General features: G+C 36.9%; 6 protein-coding genes across 10 annotated transcripts in view; 2 read left to right on the forward strand and 4 right to left on the reverse strand.

The window, feature by feature from the left end:
* Positions 1-62: 62 nt before the first annotated feature.
* LOC131662795 (uncharacterized) lies at positions 63-2,887 on the reverse strand. Of its 2 annotated transcripts, XM_058932724.1 has the most exons (8): positions 2,813-2,887; positions 1,775-2,739; positions 1,545-1,706; positions 1,303-1,455; positions 981-1,209; positions 827-925; positions 461-751; positions 63-382 (listed from the first exon to the last, which is right to left on the reverse strand). In XM_058932724.1, exons 2-8 carry the CDS (start codon positions 2,734-2,736, stop codon positions 302-304), a joined length of 1,977 nt encoding a protein of 658 aa, XP_058788707.1. In that variant the 5' UTR covers positions 2,737-2,739; positions 2,813-2,887; the 3' UTR covers positions 63-301. The 2 variants fall into 2 exon arrangements, with proteins under 2 accessions (XP_058788707.1, XP_058788706.1); XM_058932723.1 differs by having other exon boundaries at positions 1,775-2,880.
* Positions 2,888-2,893: 6 nt separating this feature from the next.
* Positions 2,894-4,985, forward strand: LOC131662796 (ruvB-like 2). 2 transcript variants are annotated; one of them, XM_058932725.1, is made up of 2 exons: positions 2,894-3,004; positions 3,418-4,985. In XM_058932725.1, exon 2 carries the CDS (start codon positions 3,434-3,436, stop codon positions 4,856-4,858), a length of 1,425 nt encoding a protein of 474 aa, XP_058788708.1. In that variant the 5' UTR covers positions 2,894-3,004; positions 3,418-3,433; the 3' UTR covers positions 4,859-4,985. The 2 variants fall into 2 exon arrangements, with proteins under 2 accessions (XP_058788708.1, XP_058788709.1); XM_058932726.1 differs by lacking the exon at positions 2,894-3,004 and adding an exon at positions 3,036-3,177.
* A 27-nt stretch (positions 4,986-5,012) lies between these two features.
* Positions 5,013-7,049, reverse strand: LOC131662797 (nuclear pore glycoprotein p62). Of its 3 annotated transcripts, none has more exons than XM_058932730.1 (5): positions 6,796-7,049; positions 6,631-6,723; positions 6,348-6,543; positions 5,673-5,916; positions 5,013-5,583 (listed from the first exon to the last, which is right to left on the reverse strand). In XM_058932730.1, exons 1-5 carry the CDS (start codon positions 6,947-6,949, stop codon positions 5,221-5,223), a joined length of 1,050 nt encoding a protein of 349 aa, XP_058788713.1. In that variant the 5' UTR covers positions 6,950-7,049; the 3' UTR covers positions 5,013-5,220. The 3 variants fall into 3 exon arrangements, with proteins under 3 accessions (XP_058788713.1, XP_058788711.1, XP_058788710.1); XM_058932728.1 differs by having other exon boundaries at positions 6,348-6,504; positions 6,583-6,723; XM_058932727.1 differs by having other exon boundaries at positions 5,017-5,583; positions 6,348-6,723.
* A 791-nt stretch (positions 7,050-7,840) lies between these two features.
* The window catches only part of LOC131662906 (protein Wnt-1-like), a 45,347-nt gene continuing 28,045 nt past the window's right edge, over positions 7,841-25,142 (reverse strand). Inside the window, exons 2-7 of the mRNA XM_058932895.1 lie at positions 17,341-17,518; positions 15,351-15,474; positions 15,125-15,285; positions 12,802-12,979; positions 9,275-9,506; positions 7,841-9,130 (exon numbers count right to left, since the gene is read on the reverse strand). Coding sequence (XP_058788878.1) covers positions 8,929-9,130; positions 9,275-9,506; positions 12,802-12,979; positions 15,125-15,285; positions 15,351-15,474; positions 17,341-17,518 — 1,075 coding nt within the window. The 3' untranslated portion in view covers positions 7,841-8,928. The remainder of the gene's footprint in view (positions 9,131-9,274; positions 9,507-12,801; positions 12,980-15,124; positions 15,286-15,350; positions 15,475-17,340; positions 17,519-25,142) is intronic.
* Positions 9,777-11,488, reverse strand: LOC131662907 (uncharacterized). The gene is made up of 2 exons (XM_058932896.1): positions 11,274-11,488; positions 9,777-10,926 (listed from the first exon to the last, which is right to left on the reverse strand). The coding sequence occupies exons 1-2, from the start codon at positions 11,329-11,331 to the stop codon at positions 10,241-10,243; spliced, it is 744 nt and encodes a 247-aa protein (XP_058788879.1). The 5' UTR covers positions 11,332-11,488; the 3' UTR covers positions 9,777-10,240.
* Positions 12,970-25,142, forward strand: part of LOC131662908 (small ribosomal subunit protein mS23) — a 44,925-nt gene continuing 32,752 nt past the window's right edge. Inside the window, exon 1 of the mRNA XM_058932898.1 lies at positions 12,970-12,986. The gene's annotated coding sequence lies outside the window, so the exon portion shown is untranslated. The remainder of the gene's footprint in view (positions 12,987-25,142) is intronic.

Consider the following 25,142-nt stretch of genomic DNA (forward strand, 5'->3'; position numbering starts at 1 on the left):
TTCTTTTTTCATGTGCATCTACAAGTTAAACATAGGTGCAACATATTTGTACAGCTCTATTATATTCAAGATACGATATTTCTGTCGTTATATAAAATTGAAAGTAATAAAACAAACTATAATCCAACTGTGTAAATAAATTTTTTATTTACACTTCTCCTTTATAATGTAAACTTAAAATTTAAGCATAGGAGTTTTTTTTAATTGTGAGAAGTAATTTGATTACAGATAAATAACCAAATGTCATTTATTATTTATCCAATAAAATGTATTATATACAAATCTCATTTTCTTTTCTAAATTAAATATTGCCAAGAATATGCCTAATATAGTCGACCTTCTGAATTTTCGTCATCAATTGATCCCATATAACATACGTAACCTAAGAAAAAAAAAACAAAAATAAAATGTACCCATTGAAATGGAATGTTTACTCATCTCACAATAACTTTAAACTTACTAAGATAGTTCTGTATCCCATTCGTTCCAAATGTCGCAGTTGCATAGCCAACATGCCAGTAGGTAGATGATGATTCCTGGTCAAGATATTATGTGATCCTGGTACGACAACAATCCATTGCTTTCCATCTTTCGGCGCGTATTTGATTTCTCCCAGTGGAATTTGCGAGAGCGGTTCTGCTGGAGGTACATAACATTGGGAAACTGGGTCATAGCACATGAAAATATATTGCTTGTTGTTGTAAGGTAATGGGTAGTCTATATGAATAGCTAATTCTGAGCCTAAAGTAAACTGGAAAACCCACAAAAAATATTAACTGTTATGCGTGATAACGCGTAGTTTGATTTTGTAAATTAATTAAAATACCTTAATGTGATGTGTGAGGTCAATTATTAGTTTACCGCCAGCATCCACTTTGTAATTCTTTTTACTTTGTAACTTCTGCTTTTGTAATACACCGAATCTCTGGAAAAAAAATCAATTTAAAACTTGTTAATTATTAAGGAAATATGATTCTTACCTTTAGAAGATAATTCAGTTGATCTTTCCTTAATTGAGGACCTTGGTATCTTGGATGATCAATTTGCAAACAATAACTCATATCTAGATATTCACGATCCATTGTACTAAATTTGTTGTCACAGAATTTATTTATGAAATCTGGAGCCATGATTTTGTTCACTATGTCTTCTGGGAAATAGTTCACTTTGAGCATATACATTATAGTATACACATAAGGTTTTATAAACCTAAAATAGAAAATAATTTTTGTAGAAATTATTAGTATAAGAAGTAATTTTTACACAATAAATAATAACTAAATAAATGTATCAAATAATTACTTGGAGATTTCACCTCTTCGACGAGAACTTAATAATTCTTCTGTAGCAATTTTATAAAAAGAAGTTTTTTCTGGATCACAATTAAATATATACAGAGAAAATATAAACCTTTCAATATCTTTCAATCTTGCATTTTCAACTTCATTTTCGAACCTAAATAATTTATTTTTTAATTAGAAAAAATGTTCAAGATCTATTGAATATAATTTTTAAATATTTCAAGAGATTAGTGAATGTCCTACTTTTCTTGTATTTTTTGTAACAAATTACTGTTATCTATTAAAAGTGTTGCTTGAACAAGAGCTACATGTGTTAAAGTCAGTAAGCTTTTATTTTCAATTTGATCTTCTAATACTTTTATTAAAGTATCTATTCCTCGCATATCACTCAAATTAGCACTGTACCTGTAAATTAATTTGAAATAAATAAAAATATTTAAAATTGTTAATAATTCAGTAATATTCCAATTTACCTTAAAATTTTTAAAATGGACGATAAAGTAATATCACTAACATTTTCAATGTCAGCTATTAGCTTTTTTAGAATTTTTGAAAATAATGTGGTGCTCTTAATGGCAGTTTGATATTTGAAAAAGGACATGCAAATAATACCTAATTCTTCCACACTAAAATTATCTATGTTTTTCTCAATGCAGAATTCAAATTTTTGCATATTAATCATAGAAACTGGACCTTTTACTTTCATTAAAAATGCATACTGTACTAAATTTGCTGGAGTCATATCTTTTGGATTTAATTTTCTCATAGCATGATAAATAAAACTTGAGAATGTTACTATATTTAATTTATAAATGTAATCACATATCAAAAATACTTGTTCAATTGTCAAATTTGGCAAGTTATCTACACATGCTTTATCTAAAGGTTTGAATAAATTATTTTGATGCAGACCATTAGTATTCCAGAACTGTAAGAGACTCAAAAATTGAACCATTTCTTCTTTATTAAATTTTGAACATTTTTCAGCTAATATATCAAAAACTCCTTGATATTTTGGATGGTTAATGTCTTCACAATTTTGATGAGCATAGTAAGACAAAAGCTTGAAGTTCTGAAGAATTTCAGTGTTATGCATACTTATCCATTGTTTATCTAATAAATTATCTACACTATCAATTTTTACATCTTCCGTGACTGTTAATTTTGGTGAAATACAGTTCGAATAAGCTGTTAAATTAGACATAACTTGGTGGGCATGTGAATTCTCTGTTAACCGATTAAGCACTGCATAACATTTCCTAGTAGAACTGTTACAATGCGAATTGTTTAAACACAATAATTTTTTGGTAAATTGACGATTGCTTGTGATACTTCTATTCACATTGTAAACAGGTTTTATCATTGAAAACTCTAATCTGTTAAATACAATCCATCTTTTACAATTAAACACTTTGGTCATTTTTTCGGCAAACATTTTCTGCAACATTTAAAAACTGTACACTAAAACTGTTCAAAATAAAGTCATGAATATCTGAAACGAAAAAAATTACTTTAAGAACTTTTCTATATCAACATTCTATAGAAAAGAACGGTAGAACAATAGAACCGATGGTCGCATGTTCGCACTGCGAGGAACCTATAGGATATAGGTTAATCTTGCACATGCGCTTAAAATAATTTTCAAGAAAAAACGCGGATTTACGACAATATTATATTTGTATGAAAAAAGAGGGTGCGCTACGGTAATTCATGTTTTCATTGACATTTTTGCCATTCATGTGAAACTTTATACTTGATTTCTAAGCATATAGCATGTAAATTTTTATTTTTATATAGCTAATCAAAAGTTTTTACACTTTTCACTCCTCACGTGGTAAGGTTATAATCTCTATGAGTTTGTTTGCATAGAAACCAGGTATCTATGTGATTAATACGTGTAATTTTAACAATTTTTATGGTGTCCGTTCGATATTATTGTTAAACCTTTCAATATATTTATTAATTTGAAATTTCTTTAATGTCAAGCATTTATCTTTTCCTTAATTAAGTTTCATGGTATAAGAAGTATAATTTATTTCAAAACAATATTTTCATCTAAAATGTATGTAAAAATATTTTAAAAACAAACCATACTAATTTCCACTATATTTTACAGATAAAAGATTATTAAGATGTCAGTCCCAACAACAAAAGTTCACGAAGTTAGAGAAATTACAAGGATTGAGCGTATTGGAGCACATTCTCATATTCGTGGTCTTGGATTAGATGATAGTCTTGAAGCTCGGAATGTCTCCCAAGGGATGGTTGGTCAATGTCAAGCTAGGCGAGCAACTGGTGTGATTTTAGAAATGATCAAAGAAGGTAAAATAGCAGGTCGTGCTATATTATTAGCAGGTCAACCAGGAACCGGTAAGACTGCTATAGCACTTGGATTAGCTCAATCTTTAGGATCAGATACACCTTTTACCCTTATGGCTGGTTCTGAAATTTTCTCCTTGGAGATGAGTAAAACAGAAGCTTTAACGCAAGCTATAAGGAAGTCCATAGGTATTAGAATCAAGGAGGAAAGTGAAATTATAGAGGGTGAAGTTGTAGAAATCCAAATAGATAGGCCAGTTGCTGGAGTTGGTGCAAAAGTTGGAAAATTGACACTGAAGACTACTGAAATGGAAACAATATATGACTTGGGCAACAAAATGATTGATTGTCTTATGAAAGAGAAAGTCCAAGCTGGCGATGTCATTACAATAGACAAAGCTACAGGCAAAATTAGCAAGCTTGGACGATCATTCACAAGGGCAAGAGACTATGATGCTACTGGACCACAAACACGATTTGTTCAGTGTCCTGAAGGAGAACTGCAAAAGAGAAAGGAAGTTGTCCATACTGTAACAATGCATGAAATTGATGTTATAAACAGCAGGACACATGGTTTTCTAGCTTTGTTTTCTGGAGACACAGGAGAAATCAAACCTGAAGTGAGAGAGCAAATTAATCAGAAAGTTGCTGAATGGAGAGAGGAAGGCAAAGCTGAAATTGTACCTGGAGTGTTATTTATTGATGAAGTACATATGCTAGACATTGAATGTTTTTCATTTCTGAATCGAGCTTTGGAAAATGAAATGGCGCCTGTTGTAATCATGGCAACAAATCGTGGTATTACAACAATTAGAGGCACTAATTACAAGAGTCCACATGGAATTCCAATTGACTTGCTGGATCGTATGATCATTGTTCCAACTATTCCATATGAAGAGGAAGAACTTAAGGAAATTTTAAAGATTAGATGTGAAGAAGAGGATTGTGAGATTTCTAACGATGCATTGACGATACTCAAACGCATTGCCAAAGAAACTTCTTTGAGATACGCCATTCAATTGATTACCACGTCTTCACTCGTTTGTCGTAAAAATAAGAATACCGAAGTGACTGTCGATGACGTTAAGAGAGTATATAGTTTGTTTATGGATGAAAATCGATCTTCCCAATTCCTCAAAGAATACCAAGATGTTTTCATGTTTTATGAAGAAGAGAACCAAGAGAAACAACCAGAACAAGTGCAGCCACAACAACAGCAACCTATGGAACTTTCATAATTGAACCTCATTGTATAAATTCAATTCATCTCCATTGATACAACAACAAATAACTTTAAACATAACTTTTAATAGAACTTAAGAGTGTAATTTAAGAGTAAAATAAATTTTCATTTTTTAAATTGAAACATTTTATTTCAGAAAATTAACACCTGAACCTGATCAAATCTTGACGATTCCGAGTCACTATAAAACATTCTGCATTTGTACCTTAAACTAACAAAATAATGCTTTTACAATAGGAGAATACTTTAATAAAACATTATTTCTGTAAAAAAATATTCAATTTGTATCATTAAAGACATTACATCAAAATATACTAATAATAATTACATGTCAACAGCTATTATATATAAAATTAACTAATTATAAGCTAAACGGAAACTTCGTTCATTTTCTTGTTTAAAACTCTGATGCATGTGATCAATCTGTTGTATTTTCTGATTTAACAAATTGCTTCTTTGAACAAGCCATTGCAAGCTATTCATATGAGCGTTAAGAATCTTTACTATTTGAACAATAGGGTCACTGGAATCTTGAGCACGATTTGCTTCATTCAAGTGTTCTATAATTTCTTTAAGATCTTCCGACATTTGTTTTAATTGTGTATCAACATTTTCAGCCAAGCGATATGTGTATTCACGTTCTGGATCTGTTACTGATAACTGAGCCAACTCTTTTTCTAGAGGTATTAAGCAATCTTGCAATTCTTTTTGTTGACCAACCTGTCAAAAAAAAGACATTTAATGTACAGTTTACTTTAAATGTATAATTTAACTAATGATTTACTGTAAAAGAGGATGTGAATGCTTACTACATAATCAAGCTCATGTTCAAGATGTTGTTGTTCCAATTTGACTCTTTCAACTTCTTGGTTTAGTGTAACAATTTTTTCTCCATTTGCAATCAAGAGTCTATCCCAAGCATTGATTTGTGTAGCTTGATTTACAAAAACCTTCTCTTGTTCTTCCAATTCTAGAGTCCATTTGTTGATTGACTCTTCTAGTTGACAGAAATTGATAGCTCCTGTTGGTCTGCTTGCAGAGGAAGTAGTAACTCTGAAATAATGAAAAATGTAATAAAAAGTCATTCTAACTCAACTGTCTTAATTCTTTGTTTATTGCAAAGAAAGATTATTTTCATTGCTAAGAATTAAAACGAACAATCAAAAAATATCTTAATTCAAACAATACCTTTCAATTATCTAATTTTTTCTATCCAATTTACAAATGTTCACAAAATGACTATGTAAAAGAAACAGATACTTTAAAAATGATTTTTAAAGATATGTATTGTATAAAAAGAAAAATAACTTAAGCATACATTTTCTAATACAAAAATATGATAAACTTTATTTCAAGCTGAGAATTAAATTTGATTTTCCATGCTCTAACCTTGGACTATATAATTCTGCATATTTGTCTAAATGAAAAAGTTTGATATTTTAATCATCTAGTATATAAATCTATAATCATCATATAACACTTACGTAGTTGTAGTGCTCAAAGAAGTTTGAGGCTGACTGCTAACAGCAGCAATAGGACCACCTGATGCAACCCCGGAAGCTGGAGTAGTTGTAGATGATGGTGCTGCTGTTGTTTTACCCATCATAAGCGTTGAACTAGTAGAAGCAGGCGTAGTGCCTCCTAAAGTAAATCCAGAACCCATTGGTGAAGCGGTACTTCCTAAATTAAATCCACTAGCTGTAGATGTGGTTACACTACTCAAGTTGAAGGAAGGGGTTGCAGCAGCTGTGCTTCCTAAATTGAAACCTGATGCAGTTGTTATAGGAGCACCCATATTGAATCCCATGCTGGTGGTTGTGAGTGAATTTGTAGTAGAGGTTGCAGCACCAGGTCCATAACCTTTATGATGAATTAAAGAAAATTTAGTAGGTAGAATAGTCTTGCTTTCACTGATTGTTATTAAAAACTTACCACCACCCAAAGCAGTTCCAGTAGCAGATGTAGTTGCAGGGGCACTTGCTCCGAAACTGAAACCTCCTGTATTGGCACTTGATGCACCGAAACTGATTCCAGTGGTCGGCGTCGCTGTATTCTGAGTTTTGTTAGGATCGACTCCGAAATTCATGATGATTTATTCAAATAAAGAAATTGGCGCTTTGAATTATACGATAACGGCGGCTTCGACGCAAATACACTCAATAGTTTGTGTTCTTTTTTATAGGTTAGAAAACCAAAGCTTCCAGTTTTTAGGTGCGCAGTTGCGGACTATACATATATAGCTCATTTCTTTTTTTAAATTTAAATTGTAAAAATTTTATTCAAGATATTGGCATAAAAAGTCACGTTATCTACCGAATAAATTATAATTTTTTATTTTGTTTGTAATTTTTTATTTTGTTTGTAATTTATTAAATTATTTAAAAGTTTATACGCAATTATGTTGTATGAATAGCTTCGGTCAGAATGTGTAAAAAAAATTAAAAATTATGACGTAAAGAACTATTTTAATTATATTTTATTTTATTTTAAAAGCTGTTAAAAAAATATGTCAAAAAGATGTCATTATGTATATGACCTTGTTAGTCATCACAAGCTTGCATCAACTAAACATATTTTCAATTATTAAAAAAGAATGCACCATTACGTAAATAATGCCTAAAAATATTCTTTATTACAGTACAGCAAACATAATTTATATTAACATAACTTTTATTTGTGCCCTTGGTTATCAATAACCGAAATTAGACGTAATAAAATATTTTAATTCATGAAACCGACAAAAACTTATAGTTTTACCGATCGTTAATAAAAACTATGTCATCTTCTGATGTAAATATAGCTTGGCGATTCAAATTATATAGTGGTTCTGAATAAGAGCATGAATCGGAATAAAATAATCGTTGAAACTTTTTATTTATATTGTAAATAGAGTAAACGGATTTCGAGGAAGCAATGAATGATCGTTAAACGTGCATTTTCATAGATGTATTTATAAATACACGTATAAGTATACAGTTCATGCATATATATATATATATAAATACTAAGAATTATGTTTGGCCTAACAGCTAATCGAGCGTCGCGCTCGTTTCTAACGATAAAAAATTTTTTTTGATTACGTCGTATATAATGTATAAATGTCACCTATATAAAATCATTAAATACATATACACATACACTATGTGGGGGGAATAGGGGGTCGAGAAGGAAAATAAATTACAATTTATCAATACTGCGCTTTTGTATTACAATGATTAGCCGTTGAGAAGCGAGATCTTGCTCGCTCGACTCTTTCCCCAACATGGTAAGTACGATTAACCATGGGTGGGAGCATTTATTCACTTTTTTTTTTCATTTTTAAATATTTTTTTATTCATGCGCAAGTGGACACATTGATGACTGCTTTGTATTTTTATGCTCCGTAAATTCTGATCAGCTCAAAAGACGAAATGACATTCATGTTATCCAAGCGCTAAGTCGAGTTGCGTGATTATACATTCATCTTCTACTATATTTTTTTGTTTTTATCAATCTTATGTATGTGTAAACGTCGGACGATTCGTTTTTGTAAATCCTACGAAATGTTTAATTTTCATTTTGTTACGATTATGTAAGGTCGAACACACATTTTTTTGCACACATTTACGAGTTTTCGTCAAAGATAAAATCATATACAATGCTACTATTTTAATGTAGCGTTGCTTATGTATAAATAATTGTTTGAAAAAAGGAGAAAAAGTCTGCAGTCTGCGTAAGTCAAGATTGGAATGGACATTTAAACGATCGATTACTGCAAGGCTTTTATAAAATATATATATACACGATTACGAATGTAAGTACGTTGAGAAGTTAGATAAGAAAGAAACAAAGAACGCGAACATACAAAATGAAAAACTCGGAATTATGTACATTTGGCAATTATGCGACAGTTTAAGTGCTGTTGTTCAATTGATCTACAACGTAACGAAACCCTTTCGAATCGAACACAACGAAAAAAAGAGCTGTCAATCGAACGTACGATCGGCATTTCAAAACTGGGTTATAATCGCGGAGGAATTGGACGTATCTTTCAAAATCCTCTTTTATCTTGCATCGGTTTTCTTCTTAATTGCAGACATGTTCCTCGCGCGTATGCCGACACATATCGCACTTGACGTCGCAGCACCAGACAAATCGGCAGTTGCACTTCTCCACTACGTCGCGTACGCGAGTCTGGTATCCCCTGCCGCAGCACAGCAATCGGCAGCCGTCTAGTCCGAGACTTGTGCGGTTGCATATTCGGCCTCGTGTTCCTGGGATGCCAAGTCTGTAAAAGAAGAGAAAAGAAGAAAACGACAAGCGAATGAACAATGGCTCGACTTCCAAATAAAATTCCTTCGCTCTCGATTTGGAGCTTTTCAAACTCATCTACTCTTTCAAGCTGTAACGTTAAAATTGGAAAGCAACTCACGTCAAATTGCGCTCGCAATAATCCGGACTGTCATCCAAGTAAACGAGATCGGTCTTGTTGGGTCGTTTGAGCTCGGGTCTAGCGGGCTTGAGTCGCGCGGGTCGTCGGCTTCCACGTTGAGCCAATCGTACCAAAGACGCGCCTTCGTGAAGTTGAGCCAAGGCGGTACCGGCTGCTCGAAAAGTTGGTAATTTACGCCAGCACACTCGCACGCTGCACGAGCCGGACATACCTGGCGAAATAAAGAAAATTAAGTTTGCCTAATGTAAATTCTGAATTGATGAAAAGGTTTCGAACGATTGTAAATTTTTTGAAAAAATATTATGTTTTTAGGAAAAAAAAATTTATTCATATCATATAAAACATATTACATTTTATGTTGTATTTAAGTTATATTTGTTTCGAATATAAAAAGATTGGCAGCGAACCATATTTCTCTCAGTTCAGTGACTAGAAGATTAAGATCACTTCGTTCTGTGTTAGTTTAGTCACGATTCATGACAATGAATCTGTCAATAATAATTATAATTATTTTTAGTGGACAAATCTTAGATAAAAATTTATAATAAACTATACAATACAGATAAAAAAATGTTAATACGAATACTTTTATGATAACGCTACAATGGAATACATGGATCATAATAAGAACTTTAGTTCTCGCCGATTAATAAAAAATGCTTTACTTCACGTTTCACATTTCTAGATACATATTCCATATAGTCTTTACAATCATTATATGCGTCAATCAATTGACATTTTTTATACTTTTAATAAAAAAATAGCGTAAATATCTTGAATATTGTATAATTAGATTAATTAAACAGATAAATAAACAAATACATTGTAACGTATGTGGCCATAAATAATCGTCAATAAATTAGAACATCACAGAGTTATTACAATATAAACAGTTTGATCTAATTAAATAAGAGTGTATTACTTAATGTAAAAAATCACACTGAGTTAATCAATTGTTTGTCTATCATCGATTAACTGCCACATGGCGAGAAAGTATGTCGATTTAAGATACACCTTCTCAGAGTTCTCAATAAATATTCTACATTGTATCTTAAGCCCGTTTATTTTACAATAATTGGCAAACAACATCATATCGATAACGTTCGTTGGCGTTAACTCCGTTACCATCAAATCTTTGCATTTTTCTGGAATTTCAGCGACAATATACATGCAAACCAAGTTTTTGGCGTTTCTTTCAACCATTCCCCAAAGATTAAGATAAAGCTTTGGATCGATGAAGATTACTCTGGCTTCTCTGATCATGCATCTGCACTTTCTCCCCAAAACCTTCATGTCGTAATTATAAGAAAACACTAGATTGTAGACGACGTTATTCCACATCAGTCTTTCGGTAAGCGAACACTCGCAGATTTTCTTCAAATTGGTCAACTTGTAGAAGTAAGCCAAACTTGCTAGCTTTTCAGCAAGTAAATGCAAGTTTGTAACTCGACCGCAATAAAGGAATCGCAATAGCTGGAACAAAGTTTTCCTATCAGCGTCTACAAGAATGTCCGTGTTGTCAACTAGAATTTCAGCGAAAATATTGCTGTTGGTAGTGAGGACGTCGCGTTGAGCAAGTATTGTTACGCCGTCATTAGCAATCATCCGCACCATTTTCGAAGGCATGCTTGCTGTGGATGATACGTAGATATATAAAACAATGAGACTAAAACACCGTAATTGTATCGGAACTCGCTTTGTCAAATTATGCATAAAATATAATATCTAGCTAATTTTATTTGTTATTTCGAAAAAAATAACAATTAGACCTTCTGTTTTATATTTGATCTTTAGAAAATAACTAATCGCTATATAATAATTGAGAATATTTAAATTGTATTATTTTTTTTCTAGAGCAAATTCGTTATATTTCATACCAATTGCATTATCCCTTATTACTCTGAATACTTCTAGGATTTAGCTGCGAACCGGTGATTTTACAGCTCAAAAATATTCTTGATAAAAATCACTTTCATACCTGTAAAATTTGGAAAGAATGCATTTTCCTCTCCATTCGATATGTCATCCATCAACATTTTTTTTATAAAACCGAACCTTTGTCCCTGTCCTTATGAAAATCTATAACCCGTTAATAGTCATAATTATATCATAAATTCACGACAGATGGTTAATTTAAAACAAAAATAGTTTGATAAATATTAAATTTTTACTTAACTTCTTTTTACTTGACTTTTCGAATCACTGCTTTTCAACACATAAGCTAACATTCGTGTAGGTTGGAATTGGTTTAATGAATATATTAAATTTATTAAATTAAAAAATAAATTAACTTTAAAAATCCGAATACAAATATGATTTCTTCATTCACCTTAATTCGTCTAGCACTATGATTCCATATATTACATATAAAACAAGCAAGCAACAACAATTTTCTGTCAAAATTAACAATTGAGTTTCACGACGAAAGATAGTGCGGTATATAGTGTAGTCAGTATGGCTTGAGTTTTTATTTGCCAACCGGCTTTGGCGTTAGTGTACTTCTACAATTGAATGACAACAAAGTGACAATTTTCTTCAATTAAATACGATAACTGAATGAGTTACCGAAAATAAAACCACCAAAAGACGTACGCGTTTCTTGAAATATTTAGGAACAATACATACGAATGAATAAATTAATAAATGAAATAATTAAAATGCAGATGCGGTTGATAATTGTGGATTAACTTAAAAAATGATAAGAGCTAATGCACCAATGCGAGCGCTTACTACTGGATGAAAATTTCGCTGCGTTGCAAACGTGCATAAGGCCCCGGTCCCATAGGTACGTACGGATGCGGACGGATACGGACGCGAATCGCAACTCTAGTAACATCACTAAAAATATCTAGTTCGATTATTTAGTACCAACACTACCGGTAGTGAGCAAAAGTGACTGTTGTTTAAAACTGTAGCGCCGAACGTACCATATTTAATGAACGCCTATCTAACCTTTACATTATTGCAGTCAATAAGATGGCAAATGATAGAGAATTGATAGACTTTCAACTACAATTAGTGGAATTAGGCCTTAATTTTATGGAAGTACTTGAATATATGAGAAGAAGAAAATATATATAAATGATATCTATTAATCATCCCAAAAACTTTTTTTACATTAGCATACTCATCAATAAGCAATATTCATGAAAATTTGAAAAGTAAATTGTAGACCTGACATTTGAACATTAAATGTGCGCGCGGCAAACTATACGCAGATTTTTGAATCTGAAATATTGCCGAATAAGCGCTTGGTTCCATCTTATGTCAGAATTTAATGCTGGGATGCTATCGATATAAATGTATCCGGTTGCGCAGAGGCTCTATTGCACTTATTGCGCAGTTGCAGTATAGAGCCCCTGCGCAACCGGATACATTTAGATCCCACGATCCCGATCACAGAAAATTGAATTGCGAATAATCGAATGACCCAAATGTACGTTTATCATCATATCAACAAGTTTTCATCGGAACGCACGTAATCGAAATTTCCGTGACATACTAACCGTGACATTTACAAACGCGCTGCATCCTCGAGCGAACTGCGCGTCTCCCGGCTTCACTGTCGTGTCGCCTCATGAGAAGACCGGCCAGGCCTTCGGGCCCTTGGATTTCACCTTCCTTGATCGGTTCTTCACCAGCTTCTGACCATTCGCGTGAAAATTTCTCGCCAAAGTGGATGTCCTGTTGGGTAAGTAATTTTTCATTTTTAATTTTATAAATATCCCCACATATTTTCACAACGACGTAAACTTCAAAATTATTTTTATGGTGGAATTGCGGCTATTGTAGTGCATTTTGTTGCTTTCTTATTCGCACGCAGTTCAAAAAAGAGAGTCAAAGATTTTGCATTCCTGTGTTTACAAATCTTGTTTTCTCAGGATCATCCGAGGAAACCCAGTTTCTGGTTGTGTGCATACGACCACAATGTATATATATATATATATATAATGTACCTACGTACCGGAGAAGCGCCCAGGCAAATTCAAGTTTCTCGCGCGTAACAAGGGATATCCCTGCGAGATCCTTCTGCCGTTTGTATGACAATGTTTGTCTTTGTTTTTCTTTTGTATAGCACATATATTTAGGATTTTTTTTTCACCGATGTCAACCGCTTTTTTTCTAGTCGGATACTTTTAATTCAAGACAAGATATTTAAATTCCTGCGAGTTCATCGAAAATATGTAGCTAAAGTTTCTTTTTCTCTCGATCGAAGTGCATTATTCACTTTTATAATTACTTTTTTTCACGATAAATTAAAAAAAAAACACGTACGCTTGTACCAGAACGAACGTGAATTTGGAATTGTTGCAGGCTTGCATTCGCTTGGAGAAAAACGTAAAAAGTCACCGAGCGTCACGAAAATCCGAGATCAACGGAAGAAAAAGTAAATGAAAAGTCCAAGTGAATTTGTGCGCGAACGCGTAGGTGAGAGAGCAACTTGTGAATATATGTATATTGTTGTCATGTACACAGAAAGCGGATGCGTTTCGCGTGAACAGGTGACCCCTTGTAGACATCGCCAGCTTACAAGAAGATTAGATGGGCAGCTAAGCTTGTTAAGTTACGACAACCTTCCCCTCTGTGTATGTGTATGTGTGTGTGTGTGTGTGTGTGTGTGTGTGTGTGTGTGTGTGTGTGTGTGTGTGTGTGTGTGTGTGTGTGTGTATGCGTGTGCGTGTGCTTCTTTTTCAACGCAACGATCGCCGCGCGACCGCAAGCCTGTGCGCAGCAAAGCCCATTACACAATGGGACGGCACCGATCGAATGCGACCATTCTTGGCGTGCTGCTTTTCAATACACAACTTCTGTCAGCGTATCCAGAGCTTTAGTGCCAAGAGCTCCCCTGAGCCTTTCCATTGCATTTTTTGCGTTTTGCAATTTGGAACGTTTGGTCCTGCGTCGCGCGCACAATTTTACCGAATGGCATTGCGGTGCAGTTCGGTATTCCCAGAGCAAACAATTGCATGCGGTTGAAAGCTCAAACGATCGAGATGACAATTTCAAATTTATTTTTTTTCTTTATAGTTCATTATAGCTCATTTTACTTATTTGTTTCTTTAAATATGTAGACGTATACTGTTTTAGGGTGAAATATTTTCGTTTGTATTGCAATAACACTTCGCTGCATACGATAAGTTTCATAAATTGTACATTTGAAGATTATACTCGACCACTTAACAGAGCATTATTTAAAAAACTGCGCGATACTCAATCTCTTGGTCAAGTGCTCGTAAATTCACGAGATATCAATCGCTGCCTTATCAAGAACAATCGCAAGTTCAAGAGTAAGCGCTGCGTGAAAGAGAGTCAGGTAAAGCGAAAGCTCAGTGGGTATATACATGACGTTTCTCGCGCGTGCACGGCAACGCGGCTTACGCACCGGTAGCGAGCGTTGCGGTCTTCTGGGTGAGCTTTTACCTCTCGACGAGATAAGTCTTCCGTGGTCGTGTGTGCGCGAGCTATTGAAATGCATACGACGAGCAGAAGGCTCGACTTCCATTCCAGGTAAAAGCCTTGCTTGTCATTTTTTTTTTGTTTCTTTCTTCTCTCTCTCTCTCTCTCTCTCTCCTCCTATTTTTTCTATTTGAGCATTACAAGATTATCAGGGGTTTCAGCAATTGTTCCGAGAGCTTTCAGTGTAAATACAAGGGACCCGCGCGCTCCTTTTAAGTTGCGGCGACATGATATTTCTCGGAAGTTCTCTGTATGAATTCTGGGCGCTGTCGTTGGGTCAGTCGTCACGATCGCTCCACTTCGCACTCGATTTCATCGTCACGGCCATACGAGTAGGCGCTAAAAGAGAAAAAAAGACAAAAGCAGCCTCACCTCGCTGCATCCTCCCCATTGCCAATTGGTGGAGTGCTGCCTCGTCCTGATGCGATTGTCGCAGGAGCACTCGGTGAGCTCGCCCCTCGAGCAAGCTCGCGTCACGCTGTAGGCGACCCCGGCCGCTGATATCGCGTGTACGAAGGCCGCCTCTCGGCTGTCTGGAAGAGCGCAAAGAGTTTGGTCGAGAGACGCGTCGAGCGACAGAACGATGGCGGTTACTTACTGACTAACATGACACCGCCAAAAATATTGTCGGCGCTGTCGGGATCGACGGTGCAGTTCCATCTGGATAATTTGAACTGGTGCTGGCATTCCTCGATGGCCAGTCGCGCGCCTGCACTGATCGCCTGTCGAGCAAACAAGAGGCCACGTTTCATTGCGAGACGATGAAAATTCATGAAACGTTCCCACAGCGAGTTTTTTTTTCTTTTTGAGAAGCGCACAAGCCAACCCAAACAGAATCTCAGCGTCGAAAGATTTCCGTTCGTTTCACGCTTATCTTCGAAATAATAAAAACCGCGTTTTTATGTCGGAGTCGAGTTCAAACGCGGTAGCGCGCCGCGGCTTCTTCGATTTTTATGGGCCATTTACAGCTTCCGCGCGTCGCTGACGGATTCCAGATTTCGGTCTGTAGCGAGTGCGCGTTCATCGGTAACCGTTTGTTGGCTTATTATAACTCGCTTCGAGAAGTTCGAGAAAGTGCTTACTTTAAGCCGAATTGGAATACCCAACTCGAAGTCGGCGTTCGGATACTTATTTCAATTGGTCCAGCTGTTTAGCGAACGATACAATAGCTGTGCTATTCGTTGTCTTGGTAACGAAAAAAATATGGTTTTGGCTTCCCAGCGGTAAATAACTACTTTTTTACGGATTACGCATACGAATAAGAATTTCAACCTCTATTTAAACTCATGTGAAGCAAATTAAAATACTTTTCAATAATCCAATTTAATTGAAAGATTCAAATTAATAACTTTTAAATATTATTTAATTTTTTTCAATTTCAATGACTTAGAAGTATTTATTGTGAACAACAATCACAAAACGATGAAAATTCGTAATGGAAAAAGAACCGGCAGAAAAGATAAAGATGGAAGCTTTTGTATAATTATTAATGAAAACCTGTTTTGTCACAGGATGTCGAAAGAACTATAAATCTATTTTAGCAACACTCTTCATCTCAAGTTTTCCAAAAGTAAGTTTCGTCGCTCTCTCTCTCTCTCTCTCTCTCTCTCTCTCTCTCTCTCTCTCTCTCTCTCTCTCTCTCTCTCTCTAAAACAGATCAGCCTTTTAAAGATTTTGCAAATTTTACACCGACAAGTTCAGATAATTTTAATGTCCAAGTTTTCAAGAACATCAATCCTCGAACAATTTTCCGATTATAATTAATCTCTCCATGAATTGTAGATAGTAATGAAACTAGAAAAAAGAAAGAAATGAAAAATCACGTAAAAGTGCAATACCCCTTGAAAGCATCGCCTCTGAGAACACAGAAAATCTATATAGAGGACGATTCCTAATCCCTAAAGTGAGATCTGTCCCAGTGAGCCAGAAAAATCAATTCGCATAAAAGAAAAGTGCTGGTACTCCAAGTAATAGGCAAAAAGGCATACACAGTCTCGGACATTTTTCAAAGGCTCAACGGGGTTGACTTTCTTTCTCGCTCACTTTCGTCGGTTAATCATTGCCGCAAGAACCGCGCAGAGAAGCAATCCGATTAGTACGGTTTTCCTCGTTTACGTTGCTGCTTCTGTATGCTAATTGCCATGACGCTCGATCGTTACGCTAATTGCTATTCCCTTACCGTCTGTGCTTCATTGGTTATATGGTTATAGTAGAGATTAGTTCGTCTAGATTTTCAATGTTTCTTTTTGCTCATACAGTACTGAAGCTTTGAAGTGACAGGTAGGTGCTTTCTTTCTTTGCTCAAGCCTTTAATACCATGAAAACACTTTTTGAATAAACTTTGAACGATTTCTATTGTGTGTTTTAGCATGATAATACTAATTATTACATTCTACGATTTTCTCGCAAATAATAGAAGTAACGGTACATTTTCATTGTTAAGAACTTGGAAATAAAGCTCAGCCGACAGTTGTCGTTTGCTCCACATGGGGAACATTGTGGTGGTGTAGCGCGATGAGATGGTTCATCGAAAGCTTAATTGTACAAATCTTGAAAAGAAAGTCCATATGCATGTGCGATTTGCTCACCTGTAAAACTGGCGGCGCTCGAACGCAAATAACCTGCTGCTTGCTCGTGAGATGAACGTTCTTACAATTCCTCTCGGCGCTCGCTGGTCCGATCACTCCAGCGCCAATTTGCGCCGGCACATCCACTCCTACGTCGTGACCTGCGTGGCTTATTATCCTCTGCTCGATACCCAGAAACCTATCGGTGAAGGAGGGAAGATAAAAACAAGAAACGTGACATTCAAATCAATTTTCTCGAGCGCAAAAGAGAGAAAACGAACGAAACGAAGGTACAGAGATTTATCGGTTCATCGCGAGATATCCGGCCGCAATTAATAAGTATAAAAGCCGCGGTGGAATATGCGCACGGCGTGGGTCAGTAATTAGGTATGCAGCCGAAGCGGCGGGCTATAAAGGCCAAAAATTACACAGCGCTTCGCTCAAATTACAGCTCTACGTGGACGAGAGAGAGAAAGATATGCCGAACCGGTTGCGAAGGATGAAGGATACTGGCCGCTCGTTGCTACTGCGGTAGCGATACGATAAAAATTCAATCGGCTATTTCTCTGCGGAGTGGTGTATAGATGCTCTTTGTATAGATAAGTCAGCTACTGCTTTTGCGGGATTGACCGTTTCTTTTTCCTGCTGAACAGCTGGTTCAGAGATTTTATTTTATTACGTGCTTTCGTCTGTTTTTTTTTCTTTTTCTTTAGCATTCGAATAAAAATGTATGTTACTGACGAATAACATCGTTCAAAATTTTATCATGTTTGCGAAACGATCTTGACGATTTTCAATGTATCGAACGATCGTGAGACTCATTATATGAAGGAATAAAACTTCGATCGTATACTAGTAGTACTTGATTTTGATCGGTTATCGAACATACGTTAAATAATATGTTATCAATATCAACGTATTCCAATGTTAACCCATCAAATCGGATAAATTATAAGTATACGTGATCAATTTCAATGGCTTATTCAATATAATTTATTAATTTTAATCATTAGTTACACTTATACCATCAAATCATTCATAAAAACATTTTATAGCGAAAAGTATTTTAGAAATGTATAACTAATTACACATTCGTTGTAAAAGGCAATGGTAGCAATTAAAATTAAATAGTGATAAAAGAAAAGGGAGATGTGAAAAAATGATTGGAAAAATATGGTGCTCGTGGAAAAAAAATCCATAATTTTTTTAACCAATAACCGTAGTTTGAAATTCTGGAATTTGCTTTATGATTAAATTCTTAATACAAAGATTTCCTTTTAATCATATTTTTAAGCACAGCGATGTTTTGCGCAATTAAGAAAGACGCTATCAAAGGGAAATTCTTTTGCATAATAAATACGACAATTCAAAACAAGTAACAAAATGAATTTTCATTGTACGCGCTTTCAACGAAATCTAATATAAATTCTAACCAACGAACATCAAAATCAACATTAAATTAATTCTGCTGTTAGTCACAGTTAATTAAGAAAAACTTGGTGTCAGAATAAATGTCTTGCGCCATAACTTGTCTGCACGAATGAGTCGGTAATGAACGTGCAAGATGTGACATCCGCACAGAATAGTTGTAAGGATAGTTTCGATAAGTAATTTACAAAGTTCTTTTTAGAACGACTTATGAAGTGGAAAATGAATGCGTACTAAATAACAGAACAACTCTCTGAATTTGTGATGAAAGTTACTCTGATGAAACAGCATAACAAAGTTTTTTATAAACATAATGATATATTTTTCCAGGCTCATGCGTACACGGAAAGTGATAGTAACAGGCACTTTAATGAAAACTCTAAGAACGCTGTCGAAAGAAAAAGAAGAAGCTATAAGAAAAGCACAGCTCATCGTATATTGCGTCACGGGTAAATTATCAATTTAACGAGTATGTAAATGATATTCGCACTGAATGAATAAAACCTTTCGAAAATGTGAAAAATCTTGTGGTAGTTCAATGCCGTACAAAAATCTCCGTTTTCAATGAAAAGCTACGTAGACGGCCTGGAGAAAGATGAGAATTCGATTGAGCGCGCAAGTCAACGTGAAGCGCGTAGCCAGCACGCGGCTCTTTCACAGTGATTAACGATCATTTTCTGGATTTCTCCGCGCGCCAGCGTAGTAGCGTCGAAATTTTACGGCTTAATTTTCGGTTTCGCGCACTCTTGAATTACGAGCCGAGGTTGCGCGCGTGATTTTTAAATGCCACACTGCGGCGACCCCTCGCGAGATATTAATTCGAGAAAGTTTCGCTTCGGTAAACGAAGTAGCGTCGTTAAAGTGTCTATCTGTGACGCTAATAAACCGTGGATTTATCGAAATACTTTTAACGATACGAGTGTACTTTGTTCGATGAAGCTTTCAACCAGGAGGTAATTAAGAAACACTTTGGCATGTATTAATGACTATTAATCTTGCGACTTTGAAATTGAGACTAATTACGTCGAGAGCTTTGCGATCGCTCCGAAAGTTTTGCGCTAGAGTCGAAGCGCATACGGCAAATTTCTATCACAAGTCGCGAAAATAAATCCTGCGATCCGTCTCTCAGATCCGTCGAGAGTTAGCTTATCTACGAAATTGCTTTTTATTTATAATCCATTGGAAGATGAGTAACTCGAAAGCACTCAGTTGGCGTTAAAGGAATATATCGAAAAGACCGTAAGAAAATGAAACTTGTCACTGCTTTCGAAATCGCAGCTTTTATATGACACCGTTGGATTTTAATATTTATCTACTTCTCTTTACAAATACTTATGTTTATTAGGAGATTAGCTCACATCGAAAATTATCGCATTTTTCCCCTTATCGCGAGGTACAAAGTTAATCTTCTAAATCATTGCGTTTCTCTCGATTTCCCATTTGAAAAAGCGCGATATGTTGGACGGGGCAGTTACATAGATTTTGATTGAACGGTTGGTGCGTTTATTCATTTTAGAAAGATTTATTGGCTGATGGAAGATTGACGAGGAAAATACAAAATTCTTATACAGAATGTATCAAAGATTATGACTTTAAATAATTTTATGAGAAATGTCTACATTGCGAATATAACACAAAGATAAAATGGAAACGGGGCATCTTAAGTATCAAGCCGAAGACCACTTAATTAAAAACTCGTGTATTCGTGAAACTTGCGACTCTCGCGAGAAATTCAAAGAAATCCAAAACCGAATCTTCCCCCTTCGCGTGTACACTCGGAATAGAAAAAAAAAATAAATAAAAGAAGCATGCCGGCACAAAGCGGAGGGATTTCAACGGCGGCCTCGACTGCAATTAGTATAAGGTTTGTATCGCTGCTCCCTGTTGACGATACGGCTGAGCTGCCACGCAAATAAGGAGCAGTCGCACACATACATATACATACACGCATTGGTGGAAATCAATATTGCGCGAAAATCCTCGGCGCTGTGTATGTGCCCGCAAGATTTACCATTTGTAATGACGGGCTGTTAGTCCGTTGCGCGCAATCCTCCTACTGCGTCGATCGAAAAAGCTACTTTGACGGATAACTGCGTCGGTATCAAGTATGATGTCTTCATCAAAATAATTTGCACTTGACGCGCCGGCAAAAAACGTTATCTCTCTCATTCTCCGGAAGATCTCGTCGAGTTTCGTAATTGGCCGCGATCGAAGCCCGGATCGTTCATATCGCGATTGATTGCACCTTGCGCGCGGCGAAGCCCCCCCCCCCCCTGCTCGGACAATTACGTTGCCGTGCGCGGTGTATCGCGCGAAAAAAACGAGCGCCTCGCGATTATCTCGCTGGTCAAACAACATTGTAAAGAGATAATGAAATTCCTAGAGAACGACTTGCGTCGTATCGTCTTAACTGTAGAATTGCAGTCATTGGAGCCCTCGCGCCGAACAAGAGCAATCTCCGTATTTTCACATTGGCGCATGCCGCGGAAGCACATCTGTTCTTGCCCGCTCTGTTCGGCGTTCGCGACGTTCGCTGAGCTTTTACCCCGCGAGTCATCGAAGATGCTGCCACTTACCGAAGCCCAAGTTTCCTTGGGTAAAATACGTCTCATAAAATTATCAAACTACGTAACCAAGAACGTGCAAGAAATATATATATTTACATATGTTGTTTTCTCCACATAGGCAAACGATCACACTAATGCTAGATTCGGTTGCTCGTTGATAGGTGTTAGTTTTATTTACTCCAACGTTATTATCTATCCGTGGCATATCGTACGATAGCCTCCTCTTTCCACTCGATTTTAATTCGTCATTTTAAGAGTCTTGTCTATTTGTTACCCATCGTCCTGATTTGCACAAATTCCATTGAGCGCGCGTTCGGTAATAATTTCACATGGTGACGATACATTTAATGGCTTTGCTCGTTAACGCGTTGCTAGCAGAACGCTGCCGTGCTTAGAGAAATGTTCGACAAAATAAAGAGGCAGTCCCGTCATGCATCGCTGAAACGTCCATTCGAGCTGCGCACGTGCACCGATGCGTGCTACATACACCGCCAGTGTCTTTCGATTTGCCAAGTCAGCGGATATCGTATGCGACAATTTTTAAGAACTCCGCCGCAAGAGGCGTACGGTTACTCGGATTCGATGTAATTTTGTTAGACTAAACTATCGCGATTCTGCGCCCGTTGAAATATTCCATCGTCGAACGAAGTTGTTCCCTTAAAAAAGAAAAAAAAGAAAAAAAAAAAAGAAAAAATGTGAAACGCAGAAACAATCGGCAACGATGTAATAAAGGAAAAAAAGAAAGAAATGATCAAAGCTCGCGAGACAAAAGCACCCGCATCTGGCGGCAGTCCGCGTGCGCGAGAATTGTATTTATTATATGTACACGACGAGCGGAGAGGGTGGGGGGTATCGTGTTGCTCGTCATAAACCGCCATTGTACGGCTGACAGCGATAGGGCCCATTTGGGCCTCGCCCCGCTAGTTTCGTTGCTCCTCGGCTCGACAACGTCGCCGCCACTCTTGATTAGCTCGGACTTTATTTCTGCGCTGACTTTTTAATAAACGATTGCCTTACGAGAAAAAGGCATATTGCTCTTTCCTGTGCTTTCGATCGACCTTTGGGCAATCGCGGATAGCCGAGCAGACGCATCGAAGGCGCAACCATAAGCCGAGGGACATTGAAATAACGTAAAAACAGTTTCAAGACGTAGACTGACGGCGGAAGGAGACGAGCAGCAATGAAAACGTAAGAAGGAAGCCTTTGCGCTCGAGTCCATTTTGAGCATCGCTCGTCTTCGAGGCGTCGCTGTATGCGTGCGCAGTCAAAATCTTGGGATAGAGCGATCGCGATGAGAAAGGGAAAGGGCCGAACGTTTTCCCGATCGATTCGCGTGCGCGTACATCGCCCAGAGGGGGTGAAACGCGCGTTTTGCGAGAACGAGGCTGAGCTTTTTAATTAGAGGGGCTCGCTTATTTTTTCGGGGGTCGCATTGTTCGCGAACGCCGATCTGCCGTTTCGGTGATTTTCCCCGTCTTGCCCTCGTGAGAGCGTCGTTGCTGTTTTTGCCTCCTTCTTCCTTTGCAGAGCTCACGCGCGAGGATTCGATTACGGAGCGAACGTCTTACAATCACTCTGAAAGCAAAGGGAGAGGAGCGCGAGCGAGCGAGCGAGCAATTAAAAAAATGAGAGCTCAAATCGAAATTTTCAAAATGACAACGAAAAGAGCGCGGGAGCAGGATGCAGAACGTTTCGAGCGCAAATGCTCTAGGGATATCAAGCTGAGTAGTGCGCCTTGCGGTAAAGCGAGCTATATCGGAGAATATTCGTGCTTCGCGGCTGTTAAACGGGATAGAAGTCACCGAGCGAAAGTGAGTGCAGTTTTAGATTAACGAAGGGAAAGAGTGACGAGTATGCGAGCGCTCTTGTTTCCAGCCTGTGTGCGGCTTTTTTTTTTTCACGACATCTTCATGGCTGTGGGCTTTTCTGTTGTCATGTAATTCACGAAAGCTCTTAATGACGGTGATAATGGCTCTAATTATAACGTCAGCGAAATTAGTTTGTTATGCTTTTTCGAACGAACGGATCAATCGCAGTTACTAATTTGCGTTGTTGTCTTGGTTCTTTATCGGCAGTTCAATTTATGTATACAAACTCTAAATAAATATCATTCCACAGCAATCAGAACATATAGCCGCCTTTCGACATTTCAAATTATCAAACTCAAACTCCAGTTCGACTAGATCACACCTTAGCCAAACAAAAAGTTCACCAAGCGCCAAATAACAAATTTTAAAGTGCGATCTAATTATAACAACAATTGGTTGTAACAAACAAATTTTCAATCAAGGTTATTTTGCGGTATGGTTTGTGAAATGCGGTTTAAAATAGACGTGATATAACGGATTCTTTTCGATACTCGCTTGAAATTCTTCATCACCGTATCTCCCTCTGTATGTTATATAAATCCAGTATGGTACATAATGATACTGCAATAAGATTGAGTGTAACGTGTATAGCCGTATGATCAATTTTAAATGCACGCTCGCGCAAAACTCAAGCATGCTCGTATTACGTGCTCCGTATACAATCACCAATTTGTATCTTTATGACCGCAAATCAATCCAAAAAAAATGAAAAAATGTCAAGCTATATCCTAATCTACAATTAGCAGTAGGGCTCTGGCGAGAATTATAAGAATACCTTCGGCTAAGGTCTTACGCAATGAAATGCCAAGCGCAGGTCGAAAAGTTGATTATCATGTGTGGCAAATTTATAAATCATCGAACTCCCAGACTACAAGCTCACGGCAAACAATTTCGCGTGTAAATGTCCTCTGGTTGAATCAGCCTTTCACCGTACGAGTATGCGTGCGAGCTAAAAGATCCGCCTCGTCGAGTGCCGCTCGTGCGTGTAGCGCGATGTCGAGCTATATCGCTGAAACTTTCGCGGCGCGGTACACGACTTCCTCAAAGGGCAATGCCGACAACGTGCAGACAGATGTTTTATACATCGCGAGCTTCAACTCGATTTTCGTCCGCGCTCGTGAGTTTATGGAGATCGCGTTCATTGGAAAATCACTCGGGCCGAATGATTCGTGTCCGCGATTGCACGCGGCCCAGCACAATGGGCATTCCGATTGGCAGTGTTTTACGAAACGCACGTGTATCCTGATAAGCTCTCGGCGGTACTCGCCAAATCGCTTCTTAATGGTAGCGAATTCTCGTGGCTTTCGTGCGTTAATTTTTCTGCCTTTCCACAAGGCTGCACGGATACGCTTTCGTTCAATGTTAATATCGCCTTAATTATTTTTTATTCATATCGATATTATGGCTGATTTCAATTAAACTATCTGAACAGCTATCATTTACAGATGTTGCTCAAGGCATTCGTGACTGAGCTGTCAGGCAAGATTAGCGAAAAATCGAGAAAAACTAACGAAGACTGAAAAAATGCGAGTCGTAGTATCGTTTTTTTCAACCAACTCGTTATTTCCTTACAATTCTGACAAGTATTATCCGAAATACTTCGTTACTCGCGAAACAACCTTACTACCATATAACCACGCTGAAAATGCACAACTTACAATGGTATAAAAAAGAAAGCACACACAAGTACACATACACAACTGGCCGACACAATATAACCGCAGCAGACTCGCTGCTGCTTCATTAATAGCTCGTTAAACGGGCGCGTGCAACACGTATATGCTTCGCTATTTGGTATTCATTATAACGATCGACGAAGCGCTTCTTGCTAGATATCACGGGGTGATGCATCTGCTCTTGCTTGAAAAAAAAATTTCGTTCTTCGGCCTCTACAACGAGTGCTGCGCAGTTAGTCATATTTCCTGGTGATCGCGCGGATCAACGACGGTTTTTCTTTTTC

This window comes from Phymastichus coffea, unplaced genomic scaffold (genome assembly GCF_024137745.1).
Source record: "Phymastichus coffea isolate CEN01 unplaced genomic scaffold, Cenicafe_Pcof_1.1 PCOF00028, whole genome shotgun sequence".
In the NCBI taxonomy this organism is placed as follows: Eukaryota; Metazoa; Arthropoda; class Insecta; order Hymenoptera; family Eulophidae; genus Phymastichus; species Phymastichus coffea.